Source organism: Poeciliopsis prolifica, unplaced genomic scaffold, assembly GCF_027474105.1.
Source record: "Poeciliopsis prolifica strain line A6 unplaced genomic scaffold, Auburn_PproV2 SCAFFOLD070, whole genome shotgun sequence".
In the NCBI taxonomy this organism is placed as follows: domain Eukaryota; kingdom Metazoa; phylum Chordata; class Actinopteri; order Cyprinodontiformes; family Poeciliidae; genus Poeciliopsis; species Poeciliopsis prolifica.
In genome coordinates, this window is record NW_026562445.1 from 270,001 (window position 1) to 286,198 (window position 16,198).

The 16,198-nt window shown below is 46.0% G+C and overlaps 1 protein-coding gene across 1 annotated transcript in view; it reads left to right on the forward strand.

Moving 5' to 3' along the window:
- stab2 (stabilin 2) overlaps window positions 1–13,838 on the forward strand; it is a 30,143-nt gene extending 16,305 nt beyond the window's left edge. Inside the window, 38 exon segments of the mRNA XM_055020697.1 lie at window positions 276–407; window positions 810–938; window positions 1,024–1,086; window positions 1,797–1,895; window positions 1,982–2,177; window positions 2,249–2,344; window positions 3,807–3,864; window positions 3,949–4,022; window positions 4,104–4,229; window positions 5,829–5,902; window positions 5,980–6,051; window positions 6,266–6,385; window positions 6,464–6,508; window positions 6,584–6,667; window positions 6,788–6,937; window positions 7,183–7,311; window positions 7,446–7,517; window positions 7,769–7,945; window positions 8,400–8,489; window positions 8,571–8,717; window positions 8,876–8,935; window positions 9,014–9,040; window positions 9,043–9,136; window positions 9,236–9,385; window positions 9,471–9,575; window positions 9,835–9,942; window positions 10,026–10,219; window positions 10,291–10,432; window positions 10,517–10,650; window positions 10,731–10,803; window positions 10,806–10,895; window positions 11,097–11,203; window positions 11,275–11,394; window positions 11,461–11,607; window positions 11,717–11,827; window positions 11,898–12,029; window positions 13,376–13,530; window positions 13,600–13,838. Coding sequence (XP_054876672.1) covers window positions 276–407; window positions 810–938; window positions 1,024–1,086; window positions 1,797–1,895; window positions 1,982–2,177; window positions 2,249–2,344; window positions 3,807–3,864; window positions 3,949–4,022; window positions 4,104–4,229; window positions 5,829–5,902; window positions 5,980–6,051; window positions 6,266–6,385; window positions 6,464–6,508; window positions 6,584–6,667; window positions 6,788–6,937; window positions 7,183–7,311; window positions 7,446–7,517; window positions 7,769–7,945; window positions 8,400–8,489; window positions 8,571–8,717; window positions 8,876–8,935; window positions 9,014–9,040; window positions 9,043–9,136; window positions 9,236–9,385; window positions 9,471–9,575; window positions 9,835–9,942; window positions 10,026–10,219; window positions 10,291–10,432; window positions 10,517–10,650; window positions 10,731–10,803; window positions 10,806–10,895; window positions 11,097–11,203; window positions 11,275–11,394; window positions 11,461–11,607; window positions 11,717–11,827; window positions 11,898–12,029; window positions 13,376–13,530; window positions 13,600–13,726 — 4,209 coding nt within the window. The 3' untranslated portion in view covers window positions 13,727–13,838.
- Window positions 13,839–16,198: the final 2,360 nt, after the last annotated feature.

Sequence of the window (16,198 nt, forward strand, 5' to 3'; positions counted from 1 at the left end):
TCTTTATTGAAGAGTGGCTTGGACATCTTAGTGTATTTTTGTGCATCTGGTCTGAAAAAGCAATATGAGTCAATGAAACTCTAGAAAATCTACAACAGACAACAGAGCTCACATGTTTTAGATGACCCATTTGTCTTTTGTGGGCTATTTTATTTCTCCGGACTGAGAATGGTTGTAAGTAATCAAAGAGTATGGATCAGTGGTTCTCTTTCTGACCCATGACCTCAAATTGGTTAACTGACCTTTGTCAGTCAGTCTTTTCTTCCCAACCACAGGATATCAACATGACCCGATATCACGTGATTCTGGCGGAGCGCCTGCTAAAGACCGACCTTCAGCTTGGAGGATTCAGGGAGACGCTCCTCGGATTTCCCTTCCAGATCGGGATCTACCCTCGGGACGGAAAGGTCTGCTCTCAGACAAACGTCTCAATCCAAGTCCTCTTCTTTACATCAGTGGGATCAAGATGCCTGAATCATTCATAGATCAGAGTTTGGAAACTCAATACATCCAAAACATTTCTAGCAAAATGCCCAAAACTGAAGGAAAACCAGCTGAGGTCCAGTTAATCCAGATCACTGTGGTTGGCTTCAGGGATCAATATCCTCAGAGTTAGACTCTTTCCAGACTCTGGAAACTGTTGAAGGTCAGGAATGTGTCCAGATGCAGATCGCTGCTCGGAGTCTGGGCTCGGTTCAGAGACAAAGTTCTAGAAAGAAGAGAAGATGTGTTGAGAGTCTTGAGAGAGAGCAAATGTTCGGGAAGGCAACCAGCAGACGGTGGATAAACTGTCTCTGTTCTTCCTGCAGCTGTTTGTGAACGATGCTCAGATAAACTCCTCCAACCTGATGTGTGATAAAGGAGTGATTCACGGTCTGTCAGCGGTTCTTCACATCAACAGAAACCGCTGTGACAAACTGACATACACTAAAGTAAAGGTAACATCACACACTCAGACATTAGCAGACAACAAACATCTGTTGAATGTTTCTGTCATTCAGATCAGCTTCTTTGTTCTCACAGGGGTCGTGTGGAAACTGTTTACTGCCCAAAAACCAAAAATGTCCCAGTGGCACCAACCATGATGTAAGATTTTTCTCTCTGCCAAAACTACTGTCTCTCTGCCAGGTTTAATAAAGTATTTAAAGAGGATCCACAGGGAGCCACAAACATGTGCACACATTTCAGGAACAGATTCAGAGACTTAGAGCTAATGGCTCAATAGCCACATTCATCAAAATGCTTCTGGCAAACAGCCGGGCTGCTGCTCTAAAGAAAGGAAGGAAGAATGTATGTTGATGAAAATTTATTCTAAACAAAATGAAACAATTTATCAAACCAACACTCCGCTTCATATCTCACCACCAGTTCTAACTGGGAGGAAATGGAAAGTCCATTCATTTCCAGATGTTTTATATTTGTCATTTTAAGAGACATGACATCATCACCTTCAACCTTCTTCACAAACCAGCATCTGGAAATGGGCCCCATATGGATTTAGTCTGGATGGGAACCAAGTGGGTCAAAGTTCACTGTGGGCTCACTGAATGGGGTCCATTAAACTGACAATCAACTTTTAGGTTGATCTAAAACTGGAATTAGTCCTCTTGTGGCACCTTTCTATAACCTGCAGAAACTCGCCCCATTAGGAGCCACTGACTGCGATTAACACCCTACGAGAGTTAGTACAGTTTGAGTTTCAATTATTTTCTGCAGAATCATCTGTAAAACTTCTAGCAAGTGCTACAAAGACGAGGTGAGGCTGTTTCCTGAGCTGTGGTTCTGAATGTCTGCAGAAGTCAGTGAGGATGAGGAGCTGCCTGTATCGACACACCATCGAAGGAGAATCCCATCTGACCCTCGGCTGCACAGCGACCTGCCTCCGGAAGAACATTGTATGTCCTGCTGCTTCCACAACGGAAACTGTCCCAACATGAATCGACCGCAGGAAGTTCTGACTCACTTTGCCTGTACGTTTCAGGAACGCAGGTGCTGTGAAGGGTTTTTCGGAGAGCACTGTGAGCCTTGTCCGGGTCCAAAGGGACAGGCCTGTTTCGGTAATGGACTGTGCTTAGACGGGCTCAACGGCACCGGAGTCTGTAAGTGCAATAAGGACTTCCATGGGACGGCCTGCGAATCCTGTCAGAGCAGAAAATACGGAGTTCACTGTGATCAAGGTTGATGAAGCTCGTTGAAGTGAATCTTTAGGAGAAGTGTGTCCGTCATCTGACGCTGGTTTCCTCTGCAGACTGTCAGTGTCAGAACGGACTCTGTAAGGAGGGACTGAGCGGAGACGGGACCTGCGAGTGCGACGTCGGCTGGAGAGGCGTTCACTGTGATGAAAGTATGGCGGCAAATCCAGAACTCAGTGTGAACCTGCCACGTTTCATAACCAGTACACAAATATGAAATGAATTTCCTCTGCTTGTCTTTCAAGTTCTCCTTCATGAGAGTTTTGTGGAATTTTACTGAAGTGAGATCCAAGCGATACAAATGAGCTTCATGCTAGTTGTTCAGTTATGACTCAGATTTTTCAATCTTCTGCCAACTTCAAGGCCCGGATGGGTCAGGTGTGTCGCAGCTGAATGCTGCTTCTCCACGTTTGGTTCAAGGGAAAATGTTGTAGACAACATTTTCCCTTTGGGAACAATCTGTTGGATCGACGTCAGATAGGATGGAAATGACCTTCCCACATTGATTGACAGTAATAGTTGCTTTTCTAATATCATTTTTACTTTCTTGATGTCAATGCAACACATCCAGATCCATCTAAAGTTAAAAATCTCTAAGAAGTTTCATTTAAAGACTTTATTTCTATGACTAATTAATTAGTCAGTAATTCAACACACTTCTGCTGGAAAACTCCCACCTGTCATTCAGGTCTTCCAGTTCTAGCTCCAACGTGAACTCTGAAGATTCTGGATCCTCAGCTTGTTGATCTCAGCAACCCTACCCCACCAGAACCAGGGTCTGGTTCTGATGCACCGAGGACCGGATCGTCTCGATATCTGAGGCAAAGCGTCCGTTCGGCTCCTGCAGCTCGGCTTGCTCATCGTTGTGCCAGGCCAGAAGTTCCTTCATTTTTCTGATCAGATCAAAGCTGTCTGATGCCATATTGGAGGTGGAAAGACAACAACATGGAGGAAATGAGAAAAAACATCATCTGCTAGTGTCACATTTCACCGTCTCCTTCTTGTCATAAGTGGAATTGTGTGACTGTGATTTGTCCTGGTCTGTTTCTCTGACACACTTCAACAGATGTTTTTTGTAGCCAACTGTGTCACCAACTGGCTGATGCAGACTGTAACCCTAACCCAGGAAACATTCGGTGAAACTGGTTTGCAGTGGCTCCAGCTGAACCTTGGTGCTGAGATGGCACCAGCTTTCTCCTGACTCTTCTTTCAGCTTTGAACCCAGAAGGAACAGTTCCTCTCAAACATCTGCTGTCAGAGTTTCAGTTGTTTCTGTTCTCATCATTTTAAGCAGTTTGCTAGCATGGCTTCACTTGCTCACTTCTGGAGTTTACTGTGCCCACAGCTGAGGATTTTAAAGCGCAGTCTGCTCCTCAGCTGGAGGCTGATTCTCCACTGGACTCTTGCTGGTTGTAACAGAGGGTCTTACAGCACAAAGAAAGGACTGGAAGGTCATGGAATCCCATAATGCTTTGGGGTTAGACTCAGGAAACAGATGCTTGTTGCCCAGGAAGCAACAAGAAGAGCTGGAATACCCATGCTGACTTGTAGGAGATATCTCTTTGTGGTTCTGCACCGTCACGCTGCAGCTCTGTTGTGTTTATCTGATTGCAGAAATTGAATCCAAAGCTGATGAACTATGTGGTTCTGTGAAATGTCATAGCAGCGCAAAGTAAGTCATGGAAAACTTTCATGAATGACTCAGATTGGTCCTCTCCATCTTCTGACCTCTCTTCTTCATGATCCTGACCTTCAGCTGTGTGGTTCAAACTTCTGGATCTCGGTGTCTGTGTGCTGCTGGGTTTGAGGGAAATGGGACGTTCTGTAAAGGTAAGAACCAAACAAGCTCAACTCAGCTGTACTTTTGATCTGATGATGGCCTGGGAATACTGAGTGTGATGGATGTTGCAGCTGTGGATCCGTGTCTGATCAAGAACGGCGGCTGCAGTCTGTATGGGGTTTGTAAACGGACCCGACCCGGCAGCAGAGACTGTATCTGTGGGAGCGGCTATGCTGGAGATGGGTTTGTGTGTGTGGGTAGGTTCCCTGTTGACTCTGGTACCACCAGGATCTGTTCCTCTATTTGAACTGCAGACTGAGATCCAGCTGGCTGCTTGAAGACCAAAGTTCCTCTTCAGGAGCCAGAAAAGGTTTTTAAGGTTCCCAACAAGACGCTTTAAATGTCTCTGGATGTTCCCAATTGTTGAACTTTTAGATTTTCAAAGAGATATCAGTACTTTTTTTTTTTAAAGAACTCAAATATATTTGTAGAAGTTTCTGGACTTGGACTGATTAAAAGCTTGAAGCCCAAGTGTTACGACCCGTCTAGGGGTCCAGGTCATAACACGAGTGATCCATCCTCCTCTGATCTCGAGCGGTCAACACAAACAAAATTGACATTTTATAACGTTATTTATTGTAAAAACATGTATTTTTTGTTGATACAGGGAGTAGATGTCTTCAGAGTGAGCCCAATGCCGAAAACAACAAACAAAAAGAACTATCTAAATATTAACAAACTTACCTAAAAAAATAAAGAAACCAAATAACAAAAACTTACCTCCCTAACTACAAAAACAGGAGAAAACTAATGAAACATAAACGGCAGCTCACTCCTACAAACTCCAGAACGTTACATGATTTTTACACGCAAAACAAACAAAAGAGTGCAGCCGGTTGAGATGAGTGGAGGACGGATGACAGGAAGTGCGTGTCTTCAGCTTTTATATCCGTCACCTCCGGGAGACCACCAATAGGACGTCCGTCGTCTTCCGTCAGCCAATCAGAAGCAGGCACCTGCACACTCAGATTTGCATAATTACGACGGCAGTCGTAACACCAAGATTTTCCCTGGACATTTTAAAGTATTTGGACATTGTTGTTTTCCCTGAAGATATTTGAAGGGATCTTTAGGATACTTTTAATTTATTCAAGACCTAGTAGATGTCAATGTCGAATTGTTAAACATTTAGTTATAAACCTTTCTAGAAGAATGACAAGCTGGACGTGGTCACCTCTTCAGTCTAAAACACATGGGGCCCATCTCCAATCCATACGCAAGAGATGAAGTCCTTCATGACGAGGTCATGGTGCTAGTCAGTCATCATAATGTCATTATGATGTCAAGTTTCATTTGTAAATAAAACTTGCAGGTTTTAGGAGACTAAAAAATTCTAGAAGAGAATTTGGTTCTTGAAGCCTGATGTTGAGATGCTGACGGCGCTCCATGACTAATCAGGTCAATTAAAAGGTGCTTCGGCGCTCTGCCTCCTAAAGTAGACATTTAAAGAGTTTATACAGACCTGTTGGTTTTCTGATGTTGCAGACATAGAAAAAGTTTTCTGTATTTCCACTGATCCTTGAGTCAAAAGATGTTTCTAACGAGTTTCACTGGTAGTTTTAAACAGTTCTTAGAGAAGTCTTAGCTGTACAGGTGATTTGGTAAAGTCTCTTTAAACCAAGCAGGCAGTTGCAGAGGTTTATTCCTGCTGAACAGACTACAGGCTTCTCAGTGAGCGTCTTGGCATGTAGCATTGGTTTTGGAGTAGGACAGATGGTAATCTGGAAACGTTTAATGTGTGAGGATGATCTCTGTAGTTATAAGGAGGTGATGCTGAGTGTTTTTCATCTCCACAGAAATAAATCCATGTCTGGAGGGGAATGGAGGATGCCATGCTAAAGCAGAGTGTATCCATGTTGGACCAAACAAAGTACGGGCTTTCTCCATCAGAGTCAATAAAGAGATTAGCTCTATAGACAGTAACACAGGTACTGGTTGTGTTTTCAGACTTCATGCATCTGCAGCAAAGGTTACTCAGGAGATGGACAAAACTGCACCATCGTCAACTTATGTGCAAAGGTCAGTTTCTTCTCAGTGACCAGTTTGTTGGCCACTCGCGTGGGTGGTCATCTGAACAACAGTCCTCTCCTCATTTACAAATCTTGTTTCTGCTGTAACTTTTCCTACTTTTAGCTTTTGAACTGAATTGGTTTCCAGCGTAGTGCATTGATTAAACATTGTCCAAAAGTCTAAATAATTAACCTGCTGACATTATTTGGCCGTTTTTTCTCAGAAAAATGGCGGCTGCCACCAATTTGCCCAGTGCAACATGACAGGACCTGGTGTTCGGACCTGCACCTGCTCTGAAAACTTTGTTGGAGATGGTTTCAAGTGCAAAAGCACCGTGGAGAGAGTGAGCTTCTGCAACACAAACACTCACTGAGCCCTGCCACCTCATACATTTAACCAGCTCTCTGCCCACTTCTGACAGGAGCTGAGGTATAAAGGCTCCAGCAACTTTTACTTCAGTTTGGTGGTGAGTATCCAGACATTTTAGTCTGTCGGCCCCTGCATGTGGAATCTCATTAACCAAAGTAAACTATGGTTTCAGATGACGGAGATCACCCTGAAGGGTCGAGGTCCGTTCACCGTCTTTGCTCCAAATGCTCAGGCCATCAAATCCAACAACTCCTTGGTGAGTCGTCTGGAGGTAGAAGAATGCTTCCATTAAGCAGCTTCTCATTCCAGATAAGAATCTGGACAAACATCTGGAGGTCAGTCAGTCTTAAATTGTCACAATGTTTGTTTTTTTCAGGTAAGATCTATTGTGAAACACAAAGAAACTTTCGCCAACGTGCTGCGCGGCCACATTGTCATGTGTCACACTTTGCTGCCTGACAACCTGAACCAAACCCGAAACCTGACCAGTTTGTCCGGACTTGTCCTCACCACTCGCTCCACTCAGGTGACCCATCAGACAACAGTTCATATCCACATCTTACTGTTTGAATGCAGGATAAATGAATATACCCCAAGAACCCATGAACTAGGATCCTACCTAGAATACCGAGCAGTCTGGAAACAGAGCAAAGAAATATGAATTCATGCTTCTGAGTGCTAGTTGAAATATTCTCCACAGGAATTCAGGAATGACTTTAGATAGTTGTACAGAAAGATTCAATTGAACTCTAATGTTTGTTATATTTTCAGGGTAAAATCACCATCAACGAGGCTAATTTGACCAACAGCGACGACATCAGTGTTAACGGCATCATCCATGAAATTGACTCCATTCTGTTACCACCCAACCTTAACAGAGACAGTAATGTACTGATCCCGGTGAGTACAAGTCATTCCTGACCACCTTTATCAATCAGTAGCCTAGAACATGACATCATGACCTGATTAATGTCTTGATCATTAGCTGCACAATGCTGGTCAATCGGTTACCCACTTCACCCGTTTCTCTGCAGAATCCAACAGAGGTGAACCTGACAGACGTGGCTGAAAGTCATGGTTATAAAACCTTCTATAAGCTTCTGAAGGTAAAACTACCACAGACCTCCCAGCTGGGCCCCAGGAGGTCCAGACACGCAGGTTAAACACTGAACAGCTCACCAGCCCAATGCTACCTGCTACATTCATATTTAATCTTTAAAACATTTCATTTGTTTGCATTAAAATGAATAATGTAATGTGTCCCAGTGTCTCGGAGGACTGTTCATTCCTTGGATATTATGTGTGGGGATTTAGCCGGAGGGTCGGATGGTTTCACTTTGTCTCCTGTGTGTTTCAGGACACAGGTGTGATTGGCCTGATAGACAATGTGATTTTCCAGCCAGTGACAATCTTCCTGCCATCTGATGATGTCATGGCCTCTCTGCCACAGCAGCAAAAGGACTTCTTGTTCCATCCACAAAATCGACCACAGCTCCAGGAGTACCTGAAGTATCACGTCATGATAAGCCAGAAAGTGAGGCACTCTGCAGCCTGTTGGCCATCGCGCCATTCAAACTGTCCTTTATGCTGCTTAAGTAACCAAAACATCCAAACAGATTTAACATCTGTTTGGATGTAAACTTATTTGGCTGTTTTTATGCAAAACAGCCAAGTAAGTTTATTGACACTTAGTTATCCTTAGGAAACTAAGTGCATTAGTCGTTTTCAAAGTTAGCTTGAAAACATCTAATGCACTAAATCAAATGATCTCTGCTATTTGGAGATTAGTTGACTAGCGCATTAGCATGCTCACCACTGGTTCCTGCTAGCATGCAGTGAAGAGAACAATGAAGTAATCAATACTACTTTTGTTCTTCTCAACATAATTGTGCAGAGAACAATGGAGAACGGACACCACTGAACATCTTTAAACTGTGGATGTTGACAAAGATCGGACCTTCAGTTTAAGGTTCTTTTTTTAATCTCAGGTTTATGCAGAAGGGTTGATCTATCTGGAATCCGGTCGGACTCTGCAGGGTTCGGCTCTCTCTTTCTCCTGCGGCGGTCCAGATAAAATTGTAAGTACAGCAGAAAAGGAAACCATAGAAGAAGAAGAGGTGAAACTAAGTTCTGAATCAGTGGCTGTTCTTGTTGGTCAGGGAGAAATCTACGTTAATGATGAATCATGTCGGATCACTGAGAGGCATCTGGTGTTCAGAACTGGGATTGCGTATGGAATAGACTGTCTGCTGGTCCCACCCAGCCTTGGGGGGCGCTGTGACGAACAGACCGTGTTAGATCTCAAGGTAGATTCTTGATTCTTCTTACTGAAATTCTGAAGTCCTCTTGGAGAAGGAGGATCCAGAGTTTCCCCTCTGGATCGTAGGGTTCCTGAGAAGAAGCCAGAAATGTTCCATCTTTGTGTTGCTGTGGATGGACGTGTTTGTTTTACCTTCTGTTGTAGATGAACTGTGGTCCGTGCACAAGAACTGCTACGCTCTGTCCCAGAGGAACTGTGAAAAAGGTCTGACTCAGTTCTCCTGACTGAATGTTTGATCAGAATGAGGAGCATCTCTCATCAGATGTTTTTCTTTGTGCTCAGGAAGTTGAAAACTGTGACCTTCCAACCTTGTTGTCAGTAAAAACTCTGGCTGTCAGCCCACCTGTACCATCAACTTCTGGCATCCAAAGTGTTGTTCTGGTTTCTATGGGAGAGACTGTCTGGGTGAGAGGTCAAACTTTCATTGCTATGGACTGATTGGCTGAGCTTGGTTGAGCTCTTTTGTCCTGACAGAGACGCCATGACTGTAACTCCTGTCTGTAGTGTGTCCTGGAGGAGTCCACTCCCCCTGCAGTAACCGAGGTAAATGCGATGACGGTCGCTTTGGTAATGGCACCTGTACCTGTGACACAGCTTTTAAGGGCACGGCCTGCGAGATGTGCAGAGATGGGTTCTACGGTCCCAGCTGTAAAGGTGAGCAGCAGGGTGGTGGGTGTCCTCTAAGGACTCCGGATCTCCAGGCTTCGTCTGGTTTCATAAAGGCGACTCTGTATTTCAGCCTGCAACTGTTCGGATCATGGGTCATGTGACGACGGACTCCGTGGGACGGGTTTGTGCTTCTGTGAGGAAGGGTGGACCGGAGAACGATGTGACATTCAGCAAAGTAAGTTTGGTTTAATGAGACTCTCAACCTGATCCAGAGGGAGTCTGGAGGGGACAGTGCATCCTTGGGGATGATGGATGGTAACTGGTCCAGTATAGCTGGGAGATAAACAGGAAATGTCTTGGCTTTATCCTGGATCCTGGTGTTACCTGATGTTTAGCAGACAGCAGGATTTGGACCTGCAGACCAGCATCTGCTTCTTAGGTGAATGTTGAACCATCTGTCTGATGACACCTAACAGTTTCCCTGTCTGGTCCAGCTGAGCTATTCCAGTGCTCTCCACCCTGCTCTTCCAAGGCCGTCTGTCAGGAAAACAACACCTGCATCTGTCGACCATTCCACGTGGGAGACGGACTCACCTGCACAGGTAAACATGTTGGTTTCCCTGTAGGAAGTGCTTTGCTGGCTCCAGTCTACTGGTCAGCCATGAAGCTGTCTCCATCTCCACAGTGGTGGACATGTGTAAGATCTGGAATGGTGGTTGTGCCAGAGAAGCTAAATGTTCTCAGAGAGAAGAGAAGGTGAGCTGCACGTGTCCTCAGGGCCACTCTGGAGACGGCTTCACCTGTCTACCTGTGGACCCATGTGCCAGCGGGGACAACGGCGGCTGCAGCGAGCACGCCACCTGCACCATGACGGCGCCGGTGAGGAGCGAAGCAGCATTTCTACATCCTCGGGTCTGTCACCTGCGTTAATGAGTCACGTGTGTCATCAGGGGAAGAAAAGGTGCACCTGTAAGGACAACTACATGGGAGACGGAGTTAGCTGTGAGCGCAAACAGCTGCCAATCAGCCGCTGTCTCCTGGACAACGGAGGGTGCCACCCAGATGCTAAATGTACCGATCTCCACTTTGAAGGTAACAGCTTGCAATGGGCTTCAGGGAATGAACCAATCAGGAGAAGGACTCAGTCCTGAACCCTGAACTGAGATCTGTGTACAGATTCAACGCTGGGCGTGTTCCACTACCGTTCAGCTAACGGTCAGTACAAGCTGGACTACAGCACGGCTCAGCAGGGCTGCAGGGCAGAGGGAGCCACCCTAGCTACCTACACTCAGCTTTCCTACGCACAGCAGGTCAGTGAACTCAACACCAGACTCAGATTTCTCCTGCTAGATGGGATAATTAAATCTTCTGCTTGGGTCTATGGCTGAAGGGTGGACTGAACATGTGTGCTGCTGGCTGGTTGGACCAAGCCCGGGTCGCCTACCCCACCACCTACTCCAATCCAACTGTGGCTTTGGACATGTGGGCATCGTGGACTACGGCACCCGGAAAAACCTGAGTGAGACCTGGGATGCCTTCTGCTACAGGATGAAGGGTGAGAGGACAACATGCAGTGAGGTGCAGCTACTGATCAGTACCTGGTACCGCTCATTAAGACCACTGAGCGGTACCAGAACAGGACTATCAGAACAGATTGGCACCTCTGCACAGCTTGGTCAGAACATCTCTACAGCTATAGCTCTATGGTGGTGTGTGGTGTTCTGTGGATGTCCAGCAGGTGTCTCTCTTGTTTCAGAGGTGCAGTGTGTCTGTAAACCAGGTTACCTTGGTGATGGACTCATCTGTACAGGAAACCTGCTGCAGGTCCTCAGGGCCACACCCACCTTCTCCAACTTTCTGATCGTGAGTATCACATCTTCAGTCACAGCTCAACTATTAATTCTGCTTCTGAGCAACATCTTTGTCTTCTTCAGCAAATCCTGAAATACTCTGAAGTGTCTGAGTCTGGAAGAAGGTTTGTGAAGAGCCTCAGTAAGCTGGAAGTCCAGTCCACCCTGTTTGTCCCAGAGAACAGTGGTCTGCCGGAGAACCTGGTGAGTCCCAGAGTCGGAGACTCATCTGCTCCCAGCTGCAGTGTCCTCACTGATGTGTCCCAACAGACCCTTTCCCCACGGGACATTGAGTTCCACCTGTCTGAGGGTCAGGCTCTTCCTCTGAGCCAACTGAAGAACAACAGCCGGATCAGGACTCGAGTTGGCAGTCTGTCAGTCCTCGGGGTTGCCAACCTTCTCAACCCTTCAGCTCTGGTGAGACACCAGCCTCCTCCACACAGGGGGGCAGGGGGGAAAGTTCATGGAGGTTATTTGTTTCTGACAAAGCTAGTCTCTTAAAGAAGGTCATGTTTCTGCTCCTCAGGCTTCCTGTTTCATCAACGACCGCTTTGTCACCGACTCAGATATTCTTGCTTCTAACGGGATCATCCACGTCCTGCAGGGACCTCTGGAAGCTCCTCCTCCCCGTCCAGACGTGAGTCGCATCATAATGTCGTTTTGTTTACCCAGCAGATGAGTGACTGTGTTTCTGATTGGCCGAGCAGATGCATTCGGCCCACCAGGCTGGGATGGGAGTGGGAATGGTTCTCCTGTTCCTTCTGGTGGTGGGAGCCATCTTTGTTGGATACCGGTTCTACCACCACAGCAGCAAACCCTTCCAGTTCCACTACTTCAAGGTGAGCAAGCGTCTGGTCGGTTTTAAAACAGACCAGGGATCTGACAGGTTACATAGACAGAAGCTATGTTCTGTTTTAAAGACATGAACCCAGTAGGTTCTGGCAAGTTCAGTCTTGCTCTCTCATTAAATCGTCTCTGCTGGACAATCTTTACCAGTTCTGCTGCGTTTCCATCCAGGCCAGGTAATCCATGACATGAACTTCCAGGAAGTGGCAGTTTGTCAGCGTCACACAGATGTACAGATGTGTCTCCTTTACTTCTCCTAAAATCCACTATGAGTTCCTTGACTGTGTGTAGCATAGAGTAATCTTGCTAAAGATTACTCTTTAGCAAGATTAGCCATCTTTAAGGCTAGTCTTAAAGATTTCCGCTGGCTAAGCCGGAGTGTGTGGGTCTTGCCAAATGTTGACTTTTTGCACTTTGTTATTCAACTAATGATTGGACCGGCTCCACCAAATATCCTCCTTTAATTTGTGAGTACAAAACACAAAACTGAACTGCTAAAAGTTGTAAAAAAAAAAAACTAGACCCCCTCAGTGACCCCAGGGGCCCTCAGTGACCCCAGAGCCCCTCAGTGACCCCAGGGGCCCTCAGTGACCCCAGAGGCCCTCAGTGACCCCAGAGCCCTTCAGTGACCCCAGGGGCCCTCAGTGACCCCAGAGCCCCTCAGTGACCCCAGGGGCCCTCAGTGACCCCAGGGGCCCTCAGTGACCCCAGGGGCCCTAAGCAACTGCTTAATCTGCTTGTGACCCAGACCGGCCCATCCCAGCTTTATGATGTGTGGCTGTTAGTATTTGCTTCCCCTTTATGTAAGATATATTAATGTGCATCATCAGATGTAATTTAGATTTTCGGTTCTTCCACTACAGACTGAAGGGCCACAAGTGGTTTTCAGGATGAATTTCAGAAAAATGGCATCAGATTTGTTTCAGCTTGTAAAGTCTCTCTTATTGACCTTTGGGTTAGATTGGATTAAACAGTTACATTTTGGGTTTTGATTGGACAGCAGTAGAATTTGTGTAATTGATGCAAGGCGTCGTCCAGGAGTTGATGGTTTTAATCCCAGTTTGAAACCAGTTAAACCACCTTTGGCTCCATCAACAGAGCTTCAGGTCTGACTTTCCCTCCATCCAGGATTTGTCCAGGCAGCCAAAATCTCTGCAGACCTCACACATGCTGGACATGAACAGTTTCGAGATTGACCTTCAGGTGGCGCTGCAGAGACAGGCTCCTCCCCCGGCCTGAAACCCGGCATCTCTGCATTAATTAACCGTTTATGTCCCAAATATTCATCATGAAATGAAATGAGCTCGAGTCCAAACGTTAAACCGACTGGTTTCTGCAGGACGACGACAGAGAAGAAGAACCTGCAGCTGAAACGACAAACTACAGCCGCAGCATCTCTAACCCGGTCTATGAAGCAGGTCCAGAACCAGCAGGTCCAGAACCAGCAGGTCCAGAACCAAGCCGGTCCACTGGGAGTCTAGAGCGTCTGTTCAGGTGGAGTTTCTGTGGTTCTGCTGCGATGTTCAGGTGAGACCTGAGGTTTAACCTGAGCCGTCTCTGCAGGTGGAGGACAGACATGAGGCGGTGGATGGAGGACAGCTGGACCTGGACTCGGTCTGCTGGTTCAGAACCACTCCTACAGCTATCATCCATCAGAGTCCTTTCTGAAGAGCGAAGCCACGAAACCTGAAACTCAGATGTAAAAGTTCTGGAGAGTTCTGGTTCTGATGGTTCTACAATGTTCTGGTTCTGATGGAGTTCTGGAAAATAAAATAAAATATCAAAGCTGATCTGAGTCATTAGTTTTTGATCGATTCTTTTCACATTAAATTCTACTAAACCCCATCAGAGCAGCGAGACAGAAGTTCTCCGTCAGGTCCAAACAGGTCCAGAACCAAGTACTGCCCAGGTCAACGTTCTGGACCTGGTTTAGTAGACGGCGTGTTACAAAATGGAGGAAAACATCTGAGCGATCCGGAGCTGCTGAGAAGTTCAGCTGAATCATTTTGGGTTCTGTTCATTCCGTTCCCAAAGGTCCGGTGCAGAAATGGACCCGAGGAGAATCTTAAAATGTTTCAGATGGTGGAGCTCAGAACAGCAGAACCTGCTGATCCGCCTCTGGATCTAGTCCAAACCGGACTGCACCGGAACCAACCTGTTGCTTGTCTGATACCATCCATAGCTGTGCTTTCCAGGGAAAGCAGAACCTGTGCAGGCCCGTTTCCTCCGGTCGGTGCTGGTCAGCAGGTACCTGACCTGCTGACCTTCACCTGAACCCCAGGGTCCTAAACTCCGCCTCTTTTCCCTCCCAGACTTGGATTCAGTCTCATTGGTTGCATTTTGGTTGAGACGTCTGGAAAAATGTTTCTACGTCTGGCAGCATCTGAGATCAGCGTTTCTGAGATCAGCGTTTCTGAGATCAGGCCTTAATTTTACAATAAACTGATAAAGTTAGAAAACATGAACATGTTAACTCAGAATCACACAGCTGTATTGTTCTGTGACGTCATCGATCCGTGGCCGGCTCCTCTCCGCTGCAGCACCAGTGGTGCAGCTGGTGCTGCAGGTCATAGGTCATCAGTCACCAAGGCCTTTGTTCAGCAGACGTTCTCCCCATCCAGCCGCGCAGCAGGACCAGCTGTCCAGATCCTCGTCTTCCTCTGAAGCAAATATTATATAAAATATATTGGAGACACTTTTGGACCTGATGACAGAACCAGGGACACGTTAATGGAGCTGCTGTCTGAACTATTCAGAAACTGGGTCCCAGCAGCCCTGCAGGTTCTCAGGTAGGAAGTTTGGACCTTCTGCTGCTCACCGTGTCCGGCAGAGACACTGGAGACACTGAGGCAGAGACACTGGAGACACTGAGGCAGAGACACTGGAGACACTGAGGCAGAGACACTGGAGACACTGAGGCAGAGACACTGGAGACACTGAGGCAGTCACTGGAGACACTGAGGCAGAGACACTGGAGACACTGAGGCAGACACTGGAGACACTGAGGCAGACACTGGAGACACTGAATCGACTTCTGGACAACTTCAACGTAGATCTTTCATGGTAGATAGTTACTCAGTACTGGTACATTCAAACAATTATCAATATATTCAGATTTATACAGATGCACCAAAAATAACTGGAAAAGTATGAAAAGGTTTTGTAGAACCAGAATTCAACATGAAAATAGGAAAATGAATAACAGACAGATTATTAGTTTACACAGGAGAAATGTTGGCAATATTATTGTTTTGCAAGACATAAAATCATTTAAAAAACATAATAATATGTTCAAATTCAAGCTCTGAACAAAAAACTGGCAAATGTGATCACTATGGAAAATATGAAACCACGTTATATTAGAATGTCATAAATATGAAAGACAGAAAATATACGAGGAGAAAATTTGAATGTATTAAGGAAAAGATGAATTCATTAGATATTTTGAGGAAGAAGTAGACATACAAATAGTTATTAGATTTTTAGAGAAAACTCAATTATTTGATAGAATTAGATTTTAGTGTTTGAATATGTGGATGATATAGATGGTAGAATACAAAGTTACGTATGAGTTTGTATTTCTATGTATAGGGAGGATATATGTATCTATTTATTTATCATTATTACTACTGTGGTTATTATTATTCCATCCAGAGCTTCGCAGGTTGTTGTTGAAAATCCCAGTAAATCAACAAATTCTGAAGCTCTCGGGTCGACCCGTCTGGTACCGACATCCATGGAGCGCTGAGTAACTTGATTTCACCTTCTTCCTCTTTCTGATGCTCACCTTGAACTGCAGCAAGTTGGCCGTGATTGGCTGATTCTCTGTGCTGCCTGAAATGGTGTACCTAAAACAATGGCCAGTATGTGTCCCTTCTAGTGTAAGAAATCCTCCAGGGGCGCCGGAGAGTCTGGGAATCCATCCATCCATCCATCCATCCATCCACAGGTTTATAGAAATATAAAACCCAGACAGTCATGTGACTCAATGATCTCTTCCTCCAGATGTTCCTGACAATTTCCAGCAGACCAGAACCCTGAAGACAGGAGAACACCTAGGCCTCTAGCCCCTCCCCCGGCCTCTGGCTCCTCCCCCTGGACCTGTAGCCCCTCCCCCGGCCTCTGGCTCCTCCCCCTGGACCTGTAGCCCCTCCCCCGGCCT